Here is a 25,706-nt window from a genome sequence, read left to right on the forward strand (position 1 = left end):
ATACGTAGTACCTCTATACCATACACATACATAGTACCTCTATAGCATACACATACGTAGTACCACTATACCATGCACATACGTAGTACCTCTATACCATACACATACGTAGTACCTCTATACCATGCACATACGTAGTACCTCTATACCATGCACATACGTAGTACCTCTATACCATACACATACGTAGTACCTCTATTCCATACACATACATAGTACCTCTATACCATACACATACGTAGTACCACTATACCATACACATACGTAGTACCTCTATACCATGCACATACGTAGTACCTCTGTACCATGCACATACGTAGTACCTCTATACTATGCACATACGTAGTACCTCTATACCATACACATACATAGTACCACTATACCATACACATACGTAGTACCTCTATACCATACACATACATAGTACCACTATACCATACACATACGTAGTACCTCTATACCATACACATACATAGTACCACTATACCATACACATACGTAGTACCTCTATACCATACACATACATAGTACCTCTATACCATACACATACATAGTACCACTATACCATACACATACGTAGTACCTCTATACCATACACATACATAGTACCACTATACCATACACATACGTAGTACCTCTATACCATACACATACATAGTACCTCTATACCATACACATACATAGTACCACTATACCATGCACATACGTAGTACCTCTATACCATACACATACGTAGTACCTCTATACCATGCACATACGTAGTACCTCTATACCATGCACATACGTAGTACCTCTATACCATGCACATACGTAGTACTTCTATACCCTACACATACGTAGTACTTCTATACCATACACATCCATTGCACCACTATACCATGCACATACATAGTACCTCTATACTATGCACATACGTAGTACCTCTATACCATACACATACATAGTACCTCTATACCATGCACATACGTAGTACCTCTATACCATGCACATACGTAGTACCACTATACCATACACATACGTAGTACCTCTATACCATACACATACGTAGTACCTCTATACCATACACACACATAGTACCTCTATACCATGCACATACGTAGTACCTCTATACCATACACATACATAGTACCTCTATACCATGCACATACGTAGTACCTCTATACCATACACATACGTAGTACCACTATACCATACACATACGTAGTACCTCTATACCATACACATACGTAGTACCTCTATACCATACACATACGTAGTACCACTATACAATGCACATACATAGTACCTCTATACCATACACATACGTAGTACCTCTATACCATACACATACATAGTACCACTATACCATACACATACGTAGTACCTCTATACCATACACATACGTAGTACCACTATACCATACACATACGTAGTACCTCTATACCATACACATACGTAGTACCTCTATACCATACACATACGTAGTACCACTATACCATGCACATACGTAGTACCACTATACCATGCACATACGTAGTACCTCTATACCATACACATACGTAGTACCTCTATACCATACACATACATAGTACCTCTATACCATACACATACGTAGTACCTCTATACCATACACATACGTAGTACCTCTATACCATACACATACGTAGTACCTCTATACCATGCACATACGTAGTACCTCTATACCATACACATACATAGTACCTCTATACCATACACATACATAGTACCACTATACCATGCACATACGTAGTACCTCTATACCATACACATACGTAGTACCTCTATACCATGCACATACGTAGTACCTCTATACCATGCACATACGTAGTACCTCTATACCATGCACATACGTAGTACTTCTATACCCTACACATACGTAGTACTTCTATACCATACACATCCATTGCACCACTATACCATGCACATACATAGTACCTCTATACTATGCACATACGTAGTACCTCTATACCATACACATACATAGTACCTCTATACCATGCACATACGTAGTACCTCTATACCATGCACATACGTAGTACCACTATACCATACACATACGTAGTACCTCTATACCATACACATACGTAGTACCTCTATACCATACACACACATAGTACCTCTATACCATGCACATACGTAGTACCTCTATACCATACACATACATAGTACCTCTATACCATGCACATACGTAGTACCTCTATACCATACACATACGTAGTACCACTATACCATACACATACGTAGTACCTCTATACCATACACATACGTAGTACCTCTATACCATACACATACGTAGTACCACTATACAATGCACATACATAGTACCTCTATACCATACACATACGTAGTACCTCTATACCATACACATACATAGTACCACTATACCATACACATACGTAGTACCTCTATACCATACACATACGTAGTACCACTATACCATACACATACGTAGTACCTCTATACCATACACATACGTAGTACCTCTATACCATACACATACGTAGTACCACTATACCATGCACATACGTAGTACCACTATACCATGCACATACGTAGTACCTCTATACCATACACATACGTAGTACCTCTATACCATACACATACATAGTACCTCTATACCATACACATACGTAGTACCTCTATACCATACACATACGTAGTACCTCTATACCATACACATACGTAGTACCTCTATACCATGCACATACGTAGTACCTCTATACCATACACACACATAGTACCACTATACCATACACATACGTAGTACCTCTATACCATACACATACGTAGTACCTCTATACCATACACATACGTAGTACCACTATACCATACACATACGTAGTACCACTATACCATACACATACGTAGTACCTCTATACCATACACATACGTAGTACCTCTATACCATACACATACATAGTGCTTCTATACCATACACATACATAGTACTTCTATACCATGCACATACATGGTACTTCTATACCATACACATACGTAGTACCACTATACCATACACATACGTAGTACCACAATACCATACACATACGTAGTACCTCTATACCATACACATACGTAGTACCACTATACCATACACATACGTAGTACCACTATACCATACACATACGTAGTACCACTATACCATACACATACGTAGTACCACTATACCATACACATACGTAGTACCACTATACCATACACATACGTAGTACCACTATACAATGCACATACGTAGTACTACTATACCATGCACATACATTGTACCTCTATACAATGCACATACATAGTATCTCTATACCATGCACATACTTAGTACCACTATACAATGCACATACATAGTACTACTATACCATGCACATACTTAGTACCACTATACAATGCACATACATAGTACCTCTATACCATGCACATACTTAGTACTACTATACAATGCACATACATAGTACTACTATACCATGCACATACTTAGTACCACTATACAATGCACATACTTAGTACTACTATACAATGCACATACATAGTACTACTATACCATGCACATACTTAGTACCACTATACAATGCACATACATAGTACCTCTATACAATGCACATACTTAGTACCTCTATACCATGCACATACATTGTACCTCTATACCATGCACATACTTAGTACCACTATACAATGCACATACATAGTACCTCTATTCCATGCACATACTTAGTACTACTATACCATGCACATACTTAGTACCTCTATACAATGCACATACATAGTACCTCTATACCATGCACATACTTAGTACCACTATACAATGCACATACATAGTACCTCTATACCATGCACATACTTAGTACTACTATACCATGCACATACTTAGTACCACTATACCATGCACATACATAGTACCTCTATACAATGCACATACATAGTACCACTATACCATACACATACATAGTACCTCTATACAATGCACATACATAGTACCTCTATACAATGCACATACATAGTACCTCTATACAATGCACATACATAGTACCTCTATACAATGCACATACATAGTACCTCTATACAATGCACATACATAGTACCTCTATACCATGCACATACATAGTACCTCTATACAATGCACATACATAGTACCTCTATACAATGCACATACATAGTACCTCTATACAATGCACATACATAGTACCACTATACCATGCACATACATAGTACCTCTATACAATGCACATACATAGTACCACTATACCATGCACATACATAGTACTACTATACCATGCACATACTTAGTACCACTATACAATGCACATACATAGTACCTCTATACCATGCACATACATAGTACCTCTATACAATGCACATACATAGTACCTCTATACAATGCACATACATAGTACCACTACATGCACATACATAGTACCACTATACCATGCACATACATAGTACCTCTATACCATGCACATACATAGTACCTCTATACAATGCACATACATAGTACCTCTATACAATGCACATACATAGTACCACTACATGCACATACATAGTACCTCTATACAATGCACATACATAGTACCTCTATACCATGCACATACATAGTACCTCTATACCATGCACATACATAGTACCTCTATACAATGCACATACATAGTACCTCTATACAATGCACATACATAGTACCTCTATACAATGCACATACATAGTACCTCTATACAATGCACATACATAGTACCACTACATGCACATACATAGTACCTCTATACAATGCACATACATAGTACCTCTATACCATGCACTATGTATGATGGCAGTAGGACTGGATCCACAATGCCCTGGACAATCTGAAAGCTGGTCAATGTTCCCTCCACCTAAGGGCGCCCACTTCATGTACAATGCCTCCGCACTATACATGATGGCACTACTTTGATGCGTCCATCATTAGTACCAAGGGTTCCAAGTTCTCAGGAAGGCTTTAGAGCACCTACCGACGTTATGAGGGTCCTCATTCACAGCTTTGCGGTCTATTACCGGGGAGCATCTGAATAACTCAGAATGGCGCCATCTTCATTTATCTCAGACATAATTTATCATTCAATCTGCACCAAAAAACTAGTGCAAAATGCATCAAAATTACAAGCCATCTAGTCTGTGTCAAATTTACGACACGTCAACATCAGTATTCACTCCCTAAAGAAGGATTCGCGCCAAAGTACAAATCTGCCAAGAAAATTGGGCACGGTTAATAAAATGGTGTTAGGATAATCACATTTATTAATATGTTATTAGAGAAAAGGCGCTGATGATGGAAGCTGACCCCAGACAAGAGCAAACTCATGACGGCTTTTCATTAACAAGCGCCGGGCATTTTCGGTACTTCCTGTTCCTCTCCCATTCTTCTCTCAGTTCTAAAAGTTGGTTATGGAGCAAAATCTCCCCCATGGAGCCCACCTTATCAGATATAGCACCTACCTCACTTTATCTCAGACATGCTGCCCACCTCACTTTATCTCAGACATGCTGCCCACCTCACTTTATCTCAGACATGGTGCCCACCTCACTTTATCTCAGACATGGTGCCCACCTCACTTTATCTCAGACATGGTGCCCACCTCACTTTATCTCAGACATGGTGCCCACCTCACTTTATCTCAGACATGGTGCCCACCTCACTTTATCTCAGACATGCTGCCCACCTCACTTTATCTCAGACATGGTGCCCACCTCACTTTATCTCAGACATGGTGCCCACCTCACTTTATCTCAGACATGCTGCCCACCTCACTTTATCTCCCCCATGGTGCCCACCTCACTTTATCTCAGACATGCTGCCCACCTCACTTTATCTCAGACATGCTGCCCACCTCAGTTTATGTCAGACATGGTGCCCACCTCAGTTTATGTCGTACATAGTGCCCATCTTCATTTATCTCAGACATGGTGCCCTACTCAGTTTATCTCAGACATGGTGCCCAGTGCACCTCAGTTAATGTCAGACATGGTGCCCACCTCGGTTTATGTCGGACATGGTGCCCGTCTTCATTTATCTCAGACATGGGCCCCACATCAGTTTATTTCAGATATGGTGCCAATCTTCATTTATCTCAGATATGGTGCCAATCTTCATTTATCTCAGACATGCTGCCCACCTTACTTTATCTCAGACATGGTGCCCACCCCACTTTATCTCAAACATAGTGCCCACCTAAGTTTATGTCAGGCATACTGCCCACCTCAGTTTATCTCCTACATGGTGCCCACCTCAGTTTATCTCAGACATGGTGCCTACCTCACTTTATCTCAGGCATGGTGCCCACCTCATCATTTATCTCAAATATGGTGCCAATCTTCATATATGCTGCCCACCTCAGTTTATGTCAGACATGGTGCCCATCTTCATTTATCTTAGACATGGGACCCACATCAGTTTATCTCAGACATGGTGTCCACCTAAGTTTATTTCAGAAATGGTACCGTACTCTCAGTTTATCTCAGACATGGTGCCCACCTCAGTTTATGTCAGACATGGTGCCCACCTCAGTTTATGTCAGACATGGTGCCCACCTCAGTTTATGTTGGACATGGTGCCCGTCTTCATTTATCTCAGACATGGTGTCCACCTAAGTTTATTTCAGACATGGTGCCCACCTCAGTTTATCTCAGACATGGTGCCCACCTCAGTTTATCTCAGACATGGTGCCCACCTCAGTTTATCTCAGACATGGTGCCCACCTCAGTTTATCTCAGACATAGACCATTACACCTAGGGCCAGGAGAGCCTTCACACAAACCAGTAATATTAATCTCTGTTCATAAAAAATCCAAACTAGAGATCGGTGAAGGACACCTAATTCCAAAATGTTTGGTTCGGGTGAAAATCAATATATAAATGTAAAGTAGAAAGAAAAGAAGCGCTGAGTCAGCAGAAAGCCAGGATCCCAGAAAGTGTAGTCAATGGAGCAATATAAGGAGGGACCTGCTCCAGTTTAGGGGGCAGCAGCTGACACATTGACTTACCCCCTTCCTGGATTGCTTATCACCCACAGGGTTCATCGGTCTTGTCTTCCATTATATGGATGGCGCTTTAACCTTAGTGGTCCATGGACAGTCCTCCACATGTGCTGTGGCTCAAAGGTATATTTATTGGAGATAACGCTCAGTGGGATACAAAGTCCTGGTAACGCGTTTCAGGAGGTACAGAACATCAGAGATGTCTGGTGGGGGGGGGAGTCCTTTACTGAGTCTTATCTCCAATAAATATCCCACAGCACATGTGGAGGACTGTCCATGGACCACTATGGTTCCATCCACTGGACCACCATCTTCATCTTGGATGAAAAGATCAGTGAACCTTGAGGGCGATAAGTGATCCAGGAAGCAGGTAAGTCGATGAGTCAGTTTTGCCCCCTAAACTGGAGTAAGTCACCCCTTAAATTGGTCAGATGACCACGCTTTCTGGGATCCTGGCTTTCTGCTGCTGGTTTTTTCTTTATTACATTAGGGGCAGTGTGGACTGCAGTGGCTGTTAATGGGTGGGATGTTGGGTGGCAGTGGCTGTGGTGCAGTACACATAGAACTATGAGGTGTAGCATCAGTGGCACATTGGGGCCTTGTGGATGACACTGGCTGGCAGTTGTATGGCACTGGCTGGCAGTGTGGATGGCACTAGCTGGCAGTTGTATGGCACTGGCTGGCAGTGTGGATGGCACTAGCTGGCAGTTGTATGGCACTGGCTGGCAGAGTGGATAACACAGACTGGCAGTGTGGATGGCACTGGCTGGCAGTGTAGATGGCAATGGTTGGCAGTTGGATGGCACTGGCTGGAAGTGTGGATGGCACAGGCTGGCAGTGTGGATGGCACTAGCTGGCAGTTGTATGGCACTGGCTGGCAGAGTGGATAACACAGACTGGCAGTGTGGATGGCACTGGCTGGCAGTGTAGATGGCAATGGTTGGCAGTTGGATGGCACTGGCTGGAAGTGTGGATGGCACAGGCTGGCAGTGTGGATGGCACAGGCTGGCAGTGTGGATGGCACTGGCTGGCAGAGTGGATGGAACTGGTTGGCAGTTGGATGGCACTGGCTGGCAGTGTGGATGGCAATGGCTGGCCGAGTGGATGGCACAGGCTGGCAGTGTGAGGCACTGGCTGGCATTATAGATGGCACTGGCTGGCAGTTGGATGGCACTGGCTGGAAGTATGGATGGCCCAGGCTGGCAAGGTGGCTAATACTGGTTGGCAGTTGTATGGCACAGGCTGGCAGTGTTCGTGGCACTGGCTGGCAATTGGATGGCACTGGCTGGCAGAGTGGATGGCACAGGCTGGCAGTGTGAGGCACTGGCTGGCATTATAGATGGCATTGGCTGGCACTGGCTGGAAGTGTGGCTGGCACATTGTTTTTCTTGAGGGGCATCTATTACAGATCATCATCTTGCCCCCTTACATCTGGGTCTCATGCCCTCGTGCCATCCTCCTCTAGCTCTCTTCCATGTTCGGTTCCCACATTCTGCAGTCGCTTGGTTCCATTTCCTGCAGGATAAGCGGCTTCTATTCTGATGGAACCCCGCTGTTCTCTGCCATCATTTCCATCCACGTGGACCCCCCAGTCCTGCAGAGCAATGGCCGCCGGGGCTCATGTGTCGCAGGGAAGGTGTCAGGTGCTGCAGCTGCTGGACATGTGAGACGCCTCTTTGATGGGTCAGTGCTTCGCTCTGCGCTCAGGTCAGACACGGAGATCCCTCTGTAATCCCTGTTTACAGAAGAGATGAGGAGACCATCCCCATGTGGAGATTAGGGGCTGCCGGTGGGATTTAAAGTGAAATGACTGAAGATCCGCACAGGAATGCTGACCGCCGGATGGCGGCTGCAGCGCCACACAGAGGAGGCAGTGGGAACCGCCGGGAAATGCCACTGCTGTGACCTGAATAAAAGTCTGTTCTGTCTGTTCCTGGGAAAGCTGGGTGACAGCCAATATGGCCGCCTTCAGATCTTCTGCCATGTTATGTAATGATTGGGCGTGGGAGAAAGCCATGTTGGTTGGTACCCAGATTTCCTGTTATGCAGTGATACACACTGGCAGGCTTGCCATTCAGGAAAGCTTGGTGACGCCCGTGCAGACCATCGATGGCGCAGAGGGTGGGTGAGGTTGGTCGGGGGCCGCTCCTGCTGACGCGCCGTATCTGAGCGGCTCTTGGCTGCTGAACTCACAGACTTGAGGTTTCTGGTTTAGTGACTGCAGCAGAATTTCTGCTGATTTGCAGATCTGCCCACTGGCGAGTGGTTGGCAGCGCCACCGCCCGTAACGTCCTCGGCGTTATTAATGATGTGACATCGGGCTGCTGAAGGAGCCGACACTGCAGTCACTGAACAGAACGCCTCTTCCCTGGCAGCCATGTCAGAAGCGGGGGAAGGAAGGCGTCACGCGGGAAATGGCGTCACATGCCCGCTCTGATCTGACCCCTCACATCCAGAAATGCCACCAGTCTGACTGGTATAGCCCCAGCTGTCTGATATTTACCAGGCGCCAGCCTTAAAGGGATCCTCCGGTTTTAGGTTTTCTGCAACTTTCAATTCCTCACTATTTTAAAAGATCTCTGCTTGCTGTCAGTGAATGGAAACATTTCCCCTTACATCAAATGACTGAAAACCTAATCCTGAGCTGATGCTTCTCACAGCTGAAGTCTTGTTACAATGTATCCGGTCTAGATAATATTTCATTGACTGAATCCAAGCTACACAATCCTCTCTGACTTTATGTTTCGATTCTTTGTCTTTTCCAGGACCTCTGCCTGCTTACAGTGAATAGTAACATTTACACTCAGGGATTTTGGTTGTTCTCCAATCCTCCAGGACGCGTCCTCGTCAACGCCCGGAAAGAGTGAAAATTCCTAATCTGATGCTTATGACATTCTGCCGTCACCTGCGGGTCAGACTCACCTGCTGTTCACCTCCGCACCATTAGGCCCAGTTCACACTTCAGTTATCTGGTCAGTTATTTCCATCGGGTATCCCGCAGTGAAGCCTCCTCAGATATCGGGTGTAATGGAGGATTTCCTCCTGTTCCGTGTTTTTGACCGGCACCTGGTTTTGGTTCACAGTAACTGATGGAAACAACTGACTAAATAACTGAAGTGTGAACTCGGCCTAAACTGCATTGTCTGTTGGAGTCTGAGGTAGGCTGAAACCTGCTTCCTGTTGGTCTGTCCCTGATGCTTTACACTGCAGTCTATACATTATTGGAGGGATATTTGAGTATCAGACTTCGTCTCTGTTATCACACAAGATCCCCCTTTATTCTGCATCACCACTGAAACAAATACCCCTACTCCTCAATGTCAGGGTGTGCAGTCATTAAGATGTATCAGGGTGCTCAGTCAGGGTGTCAGGTGGTGCTTAGTCAGGGTGTCAGGCGGTGTGCAGTCAGGGTGTCAGGCTGGTCAGGCTGTGCTCAGTCAGCATGTCAGCATGTCAGGGCGTCAGGCGGTGCTCCTTCAGGGTGTCAGGCGGTGCGTAGTCAGGGTATCAGGCTGTGCGTAGTCAGGGTGTCAGGCGGTGCGTAGTCAGGGTGTCAGGCGGTGCTCAGTCAGGGTGTCAGGCAGTGCGTAGTCAGGGTATCAGGCTGTGCGTAGTCAGGGTGTCAGGCGGTGCGTAGTCAGGGTGTCAGGCGGTGCGCAGTCAGGGTGTCAGGCTGGTCAGGCTGTGCTCAGTCAGCATGTCAGGCAGTGCGTAGTAAGGGCGTAAGGCGGTGCGTAGTCAGGGTGTCAGGCGGTGCTCAGTCAGGGTGTCATGCGGTGCTCAGTCAGGGTGTCAGGCAAAGCTCAGTCAGGGTGTCAGGCAAAGCTCAGTCAGGGTGTCAGGCAAAGCTCAGTCAGGGTGTCAGGCGGTGTGCAGTCAGGGTGTCAGGCGGTGCGCAGTCAGGGTGTCAGGCTGGTCAGGCTGTGCTTAGTCAGCATGTCAGGCAGTGCGTAGTAAGGGTGTCAGGCGGTGCGTAGTCAGGGTGTCAGGCGGTGCGTAGTAAGGGTGTCAGGCGGTGCGTAGTCAGGGTGTCAGGCGGTGCGCAGTCAGGGTGTCAGGCGGTGCGCAGTCAGGGTGTCAGGCTGGTCAGGCTGTGCTCAGTCAGCATGTCAGGCAGTGCGTAGTAAGGGCATAAGGCGGTGCGTAGACAGGGCGTCAGGCGGTGCTCCTTCAGGGTGTCAGGCGGTGCTCAGTCAGGGTGTCATGCGGTGCGTAGTCAGGGTGTCAGGCAAAGCTCATTCAGGGTGTCAGGCGGTTCACAGTCAGGGTGTCAGGCGGTGCTAAGGCAGGTGTCAGGCAATGCTCAGTCAGGGTGTCAGGCGGTGTGCAGTCAGGGTGTCAGGCGGTGCTCAGTCAGGGTGTCAGGTGGTGCTCAGTCAGGGTGTCAGGCGGTGCATAGTCAGGGTGTCAGGCGGTGCGTAGTAAGGGCATAAGGCGGTGCGTAGACAGGGCGTCAGGCGGTGCTCCTTCAGGGTGTCAGGCGGTGCTCAGTCAGGGTGTCATGCGGTGCGTAGTCAGGGTGTCAGGCAAAGCTCATTCAGGGTGTCAGGCGGTTCACAGTCAGGGTGTCAGGCGGTGCTAAGGCAGGTGTCAGGCAATGCTCAGTCAGGGTGTCAGGCGGTGTGCAGTCAGGGTGTCAGGCGGTGCTCAGTCAGGGTGTCAGGTGGTGCTCAGTCAGGGTGTCAGGCGGTGCTCAGTCAGGGTGTCAGGCGGTGCTCAGTCAGGGTGTCAGGCGGTGCTCAGTCACGGTGTCAGGCGGTGCTCAGTCATGGTGTCAGGCGGTGCTCAGTCAGGGTGTCAGGCGGTGCTCAGTCAGGGTGTCAGGTGGTGCTCAGTCAGGGTGTCAGGCGGTGCTCAGTCAGGGTGTCAGGCGGTGCTCAGTCAGGGTGTCAGGCGGTGCTCAGTCATGGTGTCAGGCGGTGCTCAGTCAGGGTGTCAGGCGGTGCTCAGTCAGGGTGTCAGGTGGTGCTCAGTCAGGGTGTCAGGCGGTGCTCAGTCAGGGTGTCAGGCGGTGCTCAGTCAGGGTGATGTGTCACCCATATCTTGCTTTTCAGGGAGGTCCTGCCTCTGCCTCTTGCTCTGTTTTTCCAGGGTGACCCGCAGGATTCCTGAACAGGGGAGAATTCCCATTTCCAGCAGCAGATGCATTTTGCATTGAAGCTGAAGGTCCCAGAGCGAGCGCCGCCAGGAAGAGTGAACAGGAAGCCTCTGACATGGTCCTGAGCAGACAATGGCTCCTTCTCATACGTCCCGTACACCTGCGTCTCTGCGGGCAAAGCTGCGGGCATGAGGCACAGCACGACGCCTCGCTAATCATGTTACACCCGTGTTATCCCACCCGTGTCATGGTCGGTGGTCACTGTTTGTTTTGCTGCAAATGGAAAAAAAAATTTTATTCAACACAGATGAGTCCTGCAAAAGTGGAGACAAAGGGGAAACGGGGGATCGGTATCTGCCTGCAGTCGGCGGGAACCCCAGCCCCCGACACAGCCTCATAATCCTAAGGCCTCTTTCACACGAATGTGTGCGCTCCGTCGCCGTATTGCGGACCGCATTTGCGGATCAGCAATACACGGGCACCGTTCCGTGTTCATTCCGCATCATGGATGAGGACCCATTCACTTTAATGGGTCCGCAAATACCGAGATGTGGAATGGTGCGGAACGGAACCCTACAGAAGCAATACGGAGTGCCTCTGTGGGGTTTCTTCCCGTACTTCCGTTCCGCAAAAAGATAGAACATGTCCTATCTTTTTGCGGAACGGCTGGATTGCGGACCCATTAAAGTGAATGGGTCCGCGATCCGCTGCGGCTGCCCCACGGTGGGTGTTCGTGCATTCGGGCGCACATGTTCGTGTGCAAGAGGCCTAACTCTAACCCTAAGAGGCTCACTCTGTGGTTGCGCAACCCTTATACTTTACAGTGCAGCTCTTCTTATTCAGATTCACATGTCTACAGATCACGTCTACAGGTCACACATCTGCAAATAAGGTCTACAGATCACATGTCTACAGATCACGTCTGCTGGTCACACATCTACATATCACACTACTGCAGATCACACGTCTGAAGATAACATGTCTTCATATCACATGTCTGATGGTCACACATCTACATATCACATGTCTACAGATCACATGTCTACAGATCAGGTCACACATCTACAGATCACATGTCTACAGATCAAACGTCTGCAAATCACATGTTTACAGATCAAACGTCTGAAGATCACACGTCTGAAGATCACACGTCTGCAGATCCCACGTCTGCAGATCCCACGTCTGCAGATCCCACGTCTGCAGATCCCACGTCTGCAGATCACACGTCTGAAGATCACACGTCTGCAGATCACACGTCTGAAGATCACACGTCTGAAGATCACACGTCTGCAGATCACACGTCTGAAGATCACACGTCTGCAGATCCCACGTCTGCAGATCCCACGTCTGCAGATCACACGTCTACAGATCACACGTCTACAGATCACACGTCTACAGATCACACGTCTGAAGATCACACGTCTGAAGATCCCACGTCTGCAGATCCCACGTCTGCAGATCCCACGTCTGCAGATCCCACGTCTGCAGATCCCACGTCTGCAGATCACACGTCTGCAGATCACACGTCTACAGATCACACGTTTACAGATCACACGTCTACAGATCACACGTCTGCAGATCCCATGTCTACAGATCACATGTCTGCAGGTTCCTTTGCTTGATGCAACAATTATCTACGGCAGGCATGCTCAACCTGCGGCCCTCCAGCTGTTGTAAAACTACAACTCCCACGATGCCCTTCTGTAGGATGATAGCTGTAGGCTGTCAGGGAATGATGGGAGTTGTAGTTTTGCAACAGCTGGAGGGCCGCAGGTTGAGCATGCCTGATCTACGGGATAATCGCGTGGCTAATATCGCCCACAACGGCTTATTGGGCACAGAGCATCATCGACCAATTATATTACTGACACTGTGATAGCACAGAGTAGGGTTGAGAGTATGGATGATGAGGGTGAAAGTATAGATGATGGTGGTGATGAGGGGGTACATGACCATAAGGATCTGTTAACCCTTCAGTGCTATGTGACGCTCCCTAGGATGGAGGAAGCAGTCAGACATTCAGTTTTCCTGATCCCACTGAGGCTCCAAGGTCACATGACCATCAGAAGGTCTTCCTCGCCTGTCACTTATTTTGTTATTGAGGCTGGAGAACCCCTTTAATGGTCACAACACCATTTTGACAGACAACAGGCCGAGTGGTTACAGTCTTCCAAGAGGCAACGATCGCGCGGATTCAGAGCCTCTCACTGAGGGCACAGACAACAAGTTATACACGGACACTGTCTCTTTAAGAGGCAACAACCCCCTCTTCCTCTGGCTTATGTTGCCCCCAGCCCCTGGACGAGGGCACTCCGACCCAGTCTCTTCAGAGTGGCAGCAGAGAAGATGGCGGTATCTGCCATCAGCACCGTCCACCTTCTCCCTGATGTCCAGTCTACAGGCAGAAGGCCGGACTATCAGGATGTGGAGACTCTTTCTATCCTTCAGCTTTGGCTTCGGGACCTCTATGACTAGTGCCACCACCTCCACTGCTAGCTAACTACACGCAGGAATCTGCTGCCCTCCTGCGTCTGACCACGAGGCTTGCCTGCACTTCTATTCATCCTCTCATAGACATGTGCTATCAGTAGAGCATGAGGACCTGCCTAGTTAGGTCATGTGATCAGAAAGGTCCTGTGGATATACACATTATCCCATTGCATTCATTAAATTGGCCACTAGATGGCAGCATGACCGCAGTGCAGTATATCCGCAGGGCGTTTCCCCAGTGCTGCCCATCGCACCCTGCCCAGGGTATATGGCCCCCAGGGACACAGGCTGCTGCCACATTACCACCATTAGACAGCTATGTCCTGGGCCATCTCCCGAGGAGCAGTCTACTATGGTCACCCCAGTTGTACAAGCGGTAAGTAATGGTTGGGGGAGGGGGGATCCCAATGGTGACTCCTTTGGCCAGTGTCAGGGCTTATTGCAGAATAAACTGTTACATTGTAACGAAGCAGACAAGGAAGTAGTAAGTGATAATAGAGGAAATCCTCAACCAGAATAATCTGCCTGCGACCTGGTTACCCCATAGCCCAATATTCCGGCCGCGCCCGTTTCATGGGCCATTAATATTGTACTATTCCTGCATTGTTAGAAGCCGCTCCAATGGGAACCATTTCAGCTTTTGTCCATTTTCACACATTTCTCCATAAAAGGAGCGAGCGCGGTTTACAAGCGCTGTTCACACTGAGTCCAATTAAACTCACTGTTCCCAGTCACTTCTCACCCCGGGTCCAGCGGCCACCGCCAGACAAGAAGAGGAGAATTTGTCAGTAGTAATGAGGGAGACAAACAGGATGTTCTGCTAATGCAAACCAAATGCACCCAGCCTGGGGATGCCATTGTGGGGGGCGGCAGGAGTCGGGGGGCACTGTGGGGGGACGTTCACTATCAGACCCGGCCATTGCCAGTAGATGATGTCAAACTGTAAGACAAGAGTTTCCTTTATTATGTGAAGGCTGCCGGGGAGATTGTCATCTCCAGACCACCCAGCCTCGGGACCACTCTGCTGCGATTCTGCCCTGAGATAAAAGCCCCGCAGGGAGTTATGAAGATGATTTTCTTATAAGGGTCAAGATGTTACATGACGTCTCCAAGGAGCCGCAGTAATAAGAATCTCACATTCCTCCTCACCGCCGCTTCGTCTTATTAAACTTCTGCCAAATAGAATCAGTCACAAGCTCCGCAACTTTCTAATACACGCTGTGTTTCCCCAATTCTTCCTTTTCAGGATCTATGCTTGCTGTCGGTGAGTGGAAACATGCCCGCTTACGTCCATGTCCAAACTTCTCACAGAGGAAGGTTTGTTACAGTTGTATCCAGTATCGACCATCACACCAGCAGCAGAAATCTTTCGCCTGTCCTGATATGTTACAATGTATCAAAAGAGATGAAATGTATCGATCTGGAATCCTGGCTGTGTAACTCACACTGATACATTGCAACATACCCTCAGCTGTGAGCAAAACGAACTTTCAGCAAAGCTCCTGAAAATGAGGATAAAATACATAGTCTAAGAGAAAGTGACAAAATGTTTAATTTCACACGAATTAAACATTATTCACACGAGACTGGAGCCTCCGTGCAGATTCTTCCACCGCCGGGATTATCATGTGTCTTAGGTCCCTTTCACAAGAGCGAGTTTTCCGCGCGGGTACAATGCGTGACGTGAACGCATAGCACCCGCACTGAATCCTGACCAATTCATTTCTATGGTGCTTTGTACACGAGCGTTGTTTTTCACGCATCAGTTCTGCGTTGCGTGAAAATCGCAGCATGTTCTATATTCTGCGTTTTTCACGCAGCCCTGACCCCATAGAAGTGAATGGGGCTGCGTGAAAAACGCATTGCATCCGCAAGCAAGTGCGGGTGCGATGTGTTTTTCACTGATGGTTGCTAAGAGATGTTGTTTGTAAACATTCAGTTTTTTATCACGTGCGTGAAAAACGCATCAAAACGCATTGCACCCGCGCGGAAAAAAACTGAACAACTAAACGCAACTGCAGACAAAACTGACTGAACTTGCTTGCAAAATAGTGCGAGTTTCACTGAACGCACTCTGAACGCATCCGGCCCCAATCCACAACGCCCGTGTGAAACCAGCCTTATAGTTCTGTTGGCTTCTCAGTGGAGCCCCTTGTGGTTCAGTGCATTGAATGTCCCAGACATGTGCTGGGGGTCTATCTGTCAGCACAGTGAGGCTTGGGATGTGACTAGAGAAGAACTGATCCCTGATTGTACAGCGCTGTGGAATATGTTGGCGCCATATAAATAAAGACTATTATTATTATTATTCTGTTATCTGGTGAAGATCAGAACCAGAGGTAAAGCAACGGGTTCACAAAGCAAAAATGAAGTGGGTAAAGGTCCAGGGGTCCAGGTCACAGCTCGGAGAGGGCAGGGGTCCTGGGAAGACTGGGAATCGTCCTCCTCCTGAGGATGGGAGATGTAGGGAGTGAGCGCAGGAAGTGTCAGGAGAACAGCGCCCCAACGAGAGAACTCCGATCCTAGGAATGACGGGCAGGACCCCGGAGCTCAGCTGAGGGGCCCTAATACAAGGGAATGGGCCCCACAGTACAGGCCCAGAAAGACCGTGCAAAGCCCTCTGTAGGAGCCTCACACCCCCTGCTAAAAGCACTGCAACACACAGGATCTCTCTCATATCTATCTATTATCTATCTATCTATTATCTATTATCTATTATCTATTATCTATCTATTATCTATTATCTATCTATCTATCTATCTATTTTCTATCTATTATCTATCTATTATCTATTATCTATTATCTATCTATTATCTATCTATTATCTATCTATCTATTATCTATCTATTATCTATTATCTATCTATTATCTATTATCTATCTATTATCTATCTATTATCTATTATCTATCTATTATCTATCTATTATCTATCTATCTATCTATCTATTATCTATCTATTATCTATTATCTATCTATTATCTATTATCTATCTATTATCTATCTATTATCTATCTATCTATCTATCTATCTATTATCTATCTATTATCTATCTATTATCTATCTATTATCTATTATCTATCTATCTATTATCTATCTATTATCTATTTATTATCTATCTATTATCTATTATCTATCTATTATCTATCTATCTATCTATCTATCTATCTATCTATCATCTATCTATTATCTATCTATCTATCCATCTATTATCTATTATCTATCTATCTCATATCTATTATCTATCTATTATCTATCATCTATCTATTATCTATCTATCATTTATCTATCTATCTATCTATCTATTATCTATCTATCTATCTATCTATTATCTATCTATTATCTATCTATTATCTATCTCCTATCTATCTATCTATCTATCTATCTATCTATCTATCTATCTATCTATTATCTATCTATTATCTATCTATCTATCTATCTATCTATCTATCTCATATCTATTATCTATCTATCTATCTATCTATCTATCTATCATCTATCTATTATCTATCTATCTATCTATCTATCTATCTATCTATCTATCTATCTATCTATCTATCTATCTATCTATCTATCATCTATCTATTATCTATCTATTATCTATCTATCTATCTATCTATCTATCTATCTATCTATCTATCTATCTATCTATCTATTATGTATCTATCTATTATCTATCTATCTATCTATCTATCTATCTATCTATCTATCTATCTATCTATTATCTATCTATTATCTATCTATCTATTATCTATCTATCTATCTATCTATTATCTATCTATTATCTATCTATCTATTATGTATCTATCTATCTATCTATCTATCTATCTATCTATCTATCTATCTATTATCTATCTATTATCTATTATCTATCTATTATCTATTATCTATCTATTATCTATCTATTATCTATCTATCTATCTATCTATCTATCTATCTATCTATCTATCTATCTATCTATCTATCTATTATCTATCTATTATCTATCTATCTATTATCTATCTATCTATCTATCTATCCATCTATCTCTTATCTATCTATCCCTTCTATATAACAAACTCATTAGACAGATTTGCCATTCAGGACTGTAGCTGGGTGACATCTTCTGAAAATCTGTACTGTTGGTTGTACTGCTGGTTGTACTGGTAGTTGTACTGGTGGCTGTACTGGTGGTTGTACTAGTGGCTGTACTGGTGGTTGTACTGCTGGTTGTACTGGTGGTTGTACTGGTGGTTGTACTGATGGTTGTACTGGTGGATGTACTGGTGGATGTACTGGTGGTTGTACTGGTGGCTGTAGTAGGGGTTGTACTGATGGTTATACTGGTGGTTGTACTGGTAGTTGTACTGCTGGTTGCACTGCTGGTTGTACTGGTGGCTGTACTGGTGGTTGTACTGGTGGCCGTACTGCTGGTTGTACTGGTGGCTGTACTGGTAGTTGTACTGCTGGTTGTACTGGTAGCTGTACTGCTGTTTGTACTGGTTGCTGTACTGGTAGTTGTACTGCTGGTTGTACTGGTGGCTGTACTGCTGGTTGTACTGGTGGCTGTACTGGTAGTTGTACTGCTGGTTGTACTGGTGGTTGTACTGGTGGTTGTACTGGAGGTTGAACTGGTGGCTGTACTGGTGGTTGTACAGGTGGTTGTATTGCTGGTTGTACTGCTGGTTGTACTGGTAGTTGTACTGGTGGCTGTACTGGTTGTTGTACTGGTGGCTGTACTGCTGGTTGCACTGGTGGTTGTACTGGTGGTTGTACTGGAGGTTGTACTGGTGGCTGTACTGGTGGTTGTACTGCTGGTTGTACTGGTGGTTGTACTGGTGATTGTACTGGTGGCTGTACTGGTGGTTGTACTGGTGGCTGTACTGGTGGTTGTACTGCTGGTTGTACTGGTGGTTGTACTGGAGGTTGTACTGGTGGCTGTACTGGTGGTTGTACTGCTGGTTGTACTGGTGGTTGTACTGCTGGTTGTACTGGTGGCTGTACTGGAGGTTGTACTGGTGGTTGTACTGCTGGTTGTATTGCTGGTTGTACTGCTGGTTGTACTGGTAGTTGTACTGGTGATTGTACTGGTGGCTGTACTGGTGGTTGTACTGGTGGCTGTACTGGTGGTTGTACTGCTGGTTGTACTGGTGGTTGTACTGGAGGTTGTACTGGTGGCTGTACTGGTGGTTGTACTGCTGGTTGTACTGGTGGTTGTACTGCTGGTTGTACTGGTGGCTGTACTGGAGGTTGTACTGGTGGTTGTACTGCTGGTTGTATTGCTGGTTGTACTGCTGGTTGTACTGGTGGTTGTACTGGTGGCTGTACTGCTGGTTGTACTGGTGGCTGTACTGGTGGTTGTACTGCTGGTTGTACTGGTGGTTATACTGCTGGTTGTACTGGTAGTTGTACTGGTGGTTGTACTGGTGGCTGTACTGGTGGTTGTACTGGTGGCTGTACTGGTGGTTGTACTGCTGGTTGTATTGGTGGTTGTACTGGAGGTTGTACTGGTGGCTGTACTGGTGGTTGTACTGCTGGTTGTACTGGTGGTTATACTGCTGGTTGTACTGGTGGTTGTACTGCTGGTTGTATTGCTGGTTGTACTGCTGGTTGTACTGCTGGTTGTACTGGTAGTTGTACTGGTGGTTGTACTGGTGGTTGTACTGGAGGTTGTACTGGTGGCTGTACTGGTGGTTGTACTGCTGGTTGTACTGGTGGTTGTACTGCTGGTTGTACTGGTGGCTGTACTGGAGGTTGTACTGGTGGTTGTACTGCTGGTTGTATTGCTGGTTGTACTGCTGGTTGTACTGGTGGTTGTACTGGTGGCTGTACTGCTGGTTGTACTGGTGGCTGTACTGGTGGTTGTACTGCTGGTTGTACTGGTGGTTATACTGCTGGTTGTACTGGTAGTTGTACTGGTGGTTGTACTGGTGGCTGTACTGGTGGTTGTACTGGTGGCTGTACTGGTGGCTGTACTGGTGGTTGTACTGGAGGTTGTACTGGTGGCTGTACTGGTGGTTGTACTGCTGGTTGTACTGGTGGTTGTACTGCTGGTTGTACTGGTGGCTGTACTGGAGGTTGTACTGGTGGTTGTACTGCTGGTTGTATTGCTGGTTGTACTGGTTGTTCCCCAGTGTAACAGATATATGTCTGACAGGTTACGATATTGGGGTTCGTTATCTGCAGTCACCCCACATGGCGGTTTTCACCCCGTTATCAGCGACCGCCTTCTGTCTTCCTGTTTTCCCAGGATATCAATGTTCCCTGATTACACAAAGCCCTGGGGAATAAAAGGAAGGATTCCCATATGAGATAATGAAATGGACTACAACCCTCATCATCTAAACACATATGTCTGTGATGTTTGTGCTGCTTTGCTGGCAGATATGCTGAGCTGCAGGAAAGTGATTTCATCCTGGGACAAACGGATGTCAATTAAAAAGGTTAATTATCCAGTGGAAAAAAATTCTCCAGGGAGATAAAGATCAGCGGCGCCTCTATAAATATAGGTGATTAGATAGCCGCCAGCAACTATGGAGGTGCCCTGAGCAAAGCAGCCATCATAGCTTCTCCCCTCCCCTACTGGGTCCTTCCCTGGTAGATTGTAAGCTCTGCGGGCAGGGTCCGCTCCCCTCTGCAACAGTCACATTGCACTGGTTTTATAGTATGTATGTGAACCCCTCCTGATGGACAGCTACCCAGTATAACCATTCCATTCCCAGTATAACCACTCTGCCCCAGTATAACCATTTAAATCCCAGTATAACCACCCTACCCCCAGTATAATCATTCCAAACCCAGTATAACCAATTCCCAGTATTAACACTCCACCCCCAGTATAACCACTACACTTCTGCTGCTGGTCTTACTGGTGTTCTGACGCTCCCTACATTTACAGCTTCATGCTCCTATTTATTGTTGGGCCCAACAACCACTTTCCCATCCTCCATCATAAGGGTAGGATCCCTGGCATAAATAATACTATAGTATAGTGTCCCAGTAATACTACCATACAGTGTGAAAATAATACCACAGTATAGAGTCCCAGTAATACTACCATACAGTGTTAAAATAATACTACAGTATAGTGCCCCTGTAATACTACTATACAGTGTGAAAATAATACCACAGTATAGTGCCCCTGTAATACTATCATACAGTGTGAAAATAATACCACAGTATAGTGCCCCAGTAATACTACCATACAGTAAGAAAATAATACTACATTATAGTGTCCCATTAATACTACCATACAGTGTGAAAATAATAGTACAGTATAGTGTTTCAGTAATACTACTATACAGTGTAAAAATAATACTACAGTGTAGTGCCCTAGTAATACTACTATACAGTGTGAAAATAATAACACAGTATAGTACCCCAGTAATACTACCATACAGTGTGAAAATAATACTACAGTATAGTGTCACAGTAATACTACCATACAGTGTGAAAATAATACCACAGTATAGTGCCCCTGTAATACTACCATACAGTGTGAAAATAATACCAGAGTATAGTGCCCCAGTAATACTACCATATAGTGTGAAAATAATACCACAGTTTGGTGCCCCAGTAATACTACTATACCGTGTAAAAATAATACTACAGTATAGTGTCCCAGTAATACTACTATACAGTGTGAAGATAATAGTACAGTATAGTGTTTCAGTAATACTACTATACAGTGTAAAAATAATACTACAGTGTAGTGCCCTAGTAATACTACTATACAGTGTGAAAATAATAACACAGTATAGTACCCCAGTAATACTACCATACAGTGTGAAAATAATACTACAGTATAGTGTCACAGTAATACTACCATACAGTGTGAAAATAATACCAAAGTATAGTGCCCCAGTAATACTACCATACAGTGTGAAAATAATACCACAGTATAGTGCCCCTGTAATACTACCATACAGTGTGAAAATAATACCAAAGTATAGTGCCCCAGTAATACTACCATATAGTGTGAAAATAATACCACAGTTTAGTGCCCCAGTAATACTACTATACAGTGTAAAAATAATACTACAGTATAGTGTCCCAGTAATACTACTATACAGTGTGAAGATAATAACACAGTATAGTGCTCCAGTAATACTACTATACAGTGTAAAAATAATACTACAGTGTAGTGCCCTAGTAATACTACTATACAGTGTGAAAATAATAACACAGTATAGTGTCCCAGTAATACTACCATACAGTGTGAAAATAATACCAAAGTATAGTGCCCCAGTAATACTACCATACAGTGTGAAAATAATACCACAGTATAGTGCCCCTGTAATACTACCATACAGTGTGAAAATAATACCAAAGTATAGTGCCCCAGTAATACTACCATATAGTGTGAAAATAATACCACAGTTTAGTGCCCCAGTAATACTACTATACCGTGTAAAAGTAATACTACAGTATAGTGTCCCAGTAATACTACTATACAGTGTGAAGATAATAACACAGTATTGTGCTCCAGTAATACTACCATACAGTGTGAAAATACTACTACAGTATAGTGTCCCAGTAATACTATTATACAGTGTGAAAATGATACTACAGTATAGTTCCCCAGTAATACTACTATAGAGTGTGAAAATAATACTACGGTATAGTGTCCCAGTAATACTACTATACAGTGAAAAAACAATACTACAGTATAGTGTCCCAGTAATACTGCTATACAGTGTGAAGATAATAACACAGTATAGTGCCCCAGTAATACTACCATACAGTGTGAAAATACTACTACAGTATAGTGTTCCAGTAATACTACTATACAGTGTGAAAATGATACTACAGTATAGTGCCCCTGTAATACTACCTCACAGTATAAAAATAATACTACAGTATAGTGTCCCAGTAATACTAATATACAATGTGAAAATAATACCCCAGTATAGTGTCCCAGTAATACTAGCACACAGTGTGAAAATAATACTACAGTATTGTGTCCCAGTAATACTACCACACAGTGTCAAAATAATACTACTGTATAGTGCCCTAGTAATATTACTGTACAGTGTGAAAATAATACTACAGTATAATGTCCCAGTAATACCACCATTCAGTGTGAAACTAATGTTACAGTATAGTGTTGCAGTAATACTACCATACAGTGTGAAAATAATACCACAGTATAGTGCCCCAGTAATACTACCATTCAGTGTGAAACTAATACTACAGTATAGTGTCGCAGTAATACTACCATACAGTGTGAAATTAATACTACAGTATAATGTCGCAGTAATACTACCATACAGTGTGAAACTAATACTACAGTATAATGTCGCAGTAATACTACCATACAGTGTGAAACTAATACTACAGTATAGTGTCGCAGTAATACTACCATACAGTGTGAAGCTAATACTACAGTATAATGTCGCAGTAATACTACCATACAGTTCTCCAGTAATAATGCTATGTCGGCTATATTTCTTGTCCGCCACTTTGCTTGTCTATATGACGATATTTGCTGTCGGCTTTGACGATGCTCATCTTCTCACTGCTCCAGCAGACAACAGGTTAAAGTCGCCGTGTTGTAGAGCGCCCGGGTTCTCCGGTGTTTCTGCTTTCGCCGGGTGTCGGGTTTCACGACTCGCTCGCACTTATTTGACTTTGCTCGGATTCTGCCAGTTCAACTTTTCTTCGTTTTTTCCCCCTGCATTTTATTAGCTTCATAAAACGCTGGTTTTCGGCGCGCGGGCACCTCAGGGGGGTCATTACCCGTCAACGTATCAGCCTCCTGACGAAGAGGCTCCAAGGGTCTCCCCCGATCTTCTTCTTTCAGGAAGATACACCGTGACTTCTCAAACAGCGCAGGAATTCCAGATCGCAGGGGGTGCGACGACACTTGACAACGGCGTCAGACGTCGCTAAAATTGGCAGAACGTACAAATCCCTTTAATGAAAATGTTTTGTAAATTTGTATCAATTGATTCCGAGGACACAACCAGACACCGAGCGGCGCCGGCAAACACAGCGCTCTTCCTCGTCTCCTTTTTACAGTTTTTCGTAACCCCCCTTCCCCCCCCCCCCCCCCAAACTGGAGTTTCATTAAGTCCTGAAATCACCGCGGCAAACAGAAAATTAACGGCCCCTAATTGCCACATTATAACGAGGCGGCCGCAGCGGGACTTTATTGGCCACATTAAAGTGTCACTGCGAATATAAAGTCGCCGTGTGGAAGACAAGTTTACGAGGCCGTGAAGTCGCAGAGGCTCAGCTTTCTGCGCCGCTCTGCCTCCGGACTGTCAGCGTTCTCCATTAACCCCTACAGTCTGTAAAGAGGGCATTCGGGGGGCTGCGCTGTATAGTGGTGGGGGGGTGCCTCTGCCGGATCCTGCAAGGGTCGCCGTCTAATCAGGGTTAGTCATTTATAACCAAAGATCTATGGAAAGGATTCTTTACATTAACAGCAGCTCAGACACGTTAAAGGGGCTCTCCAATGTTATTGCCGCCATTCCCTTATATATGTACCCACCAAAGGCAAGTCTCCTGCCCAGGTATGGCTGGACCAATGGAGACCCAGTGGTTTCTTCATCTACCATCCCTTCCCATCAGATAATGCAGGGATGGGGCACATACTGCAAAGCACTGCTTGGTCTCCACATGGGCAGAGGGCTGCTTACATTTCTTGCCCTATCCGGGGTGATGTCTCTTGGGTCTCCCCCATATTTACTGTCACTCACTGTCGCTCATTATGTTTGGGGGGGTCACAGGCCTTCGTGAAACATCGAGTCACTGGAGGTCGAGCGTTGGGTCGATTCTCAGGACACGCCATGACTCTTGCACTTGCCCACTGGGTGGACCGCAGAGGGAACGCCCCATGGTGCTGTGAGGTCCGGGGGAGGTCGGGGCAGGGATGTGTTATAAGTGGCACCAAATCCAAGTGAGGTGAAACCTTCCCTATGAAACATGTGTCGTAATAACAAACCCAGCCTGTTACGCAAGATGTGCATCAACATGAGCTCTCCATGAGGTTATCACAGCAGCCTTCATGTTCCATACTTTATTAATCCAACCGAGCGGCAGAGGAATCCGACCGGCTCAAAAATAAATACTGAAATATGCCGTGTAAACAGCGAGAAACGTACGCAACCGACCAGGAACAGCATCGGCCCCTCCCTCCCGGGAACGTTCT

The 25,706-nt window shown here is 45.3% G+C and overlaps 1 protein-coding gene and 1 long non-coding RNA gene across 2 annotated transcripts; both read right to left on the reverse strand.

The window, feature by feature from the left end:
- Positions 1–309: 309 nt before the first annotated feature.
- On the reverse strand, positions 310–2,907 carry LOC120980979. Its single transcript, XR_005774596.1, has 3 exons — positions 2,014–2,907; positions 1,182–1,363; positions 310–791 (listed from the first exon to the last, which is right to left on the reverse strand). It is a non-coding gene; the product is annotated as an uncharacterized LOC120980979 (long non-coding RNA).
- Positions 2,908–18,750: 15,843 nt separating this feature from the next.
- LOC120980100 (putative mediator of RNA polymerase II transcription subunit 26) lies at positions 18,751–25,346 on the reverse strand. The gene is made up of 2 exons (XM_040408972.1): positions 25,255–25,346; positions 18,751–20,701 (listed from the first exon to the last, which is right to left on the reverse strand). Exons 1-2 carry the CDS (start codon positions 25,344–25,346, stop codon positions 18,751–18,753), a joined length of 2,043 nt encoding a protein of 680 aa, XP_040264906.1.
- Between the last annotated feature and the right edge of the window lie 360 nt (positions 25,347–25,706).

Source organism: Bufo bufo, chromosome 10, assembly GCF_905171765.1.
Source record: "Bufo bufo chromosome 10, aBufBuf1.1, whole genome shotgun sequence".
NCBI classification, from domain to species: domain Eukaryota; kingdom Metazoa; phylum Chordata; class Amphibia; order Anura; family Bufonidae; genus Bufo; species Bufo bufo.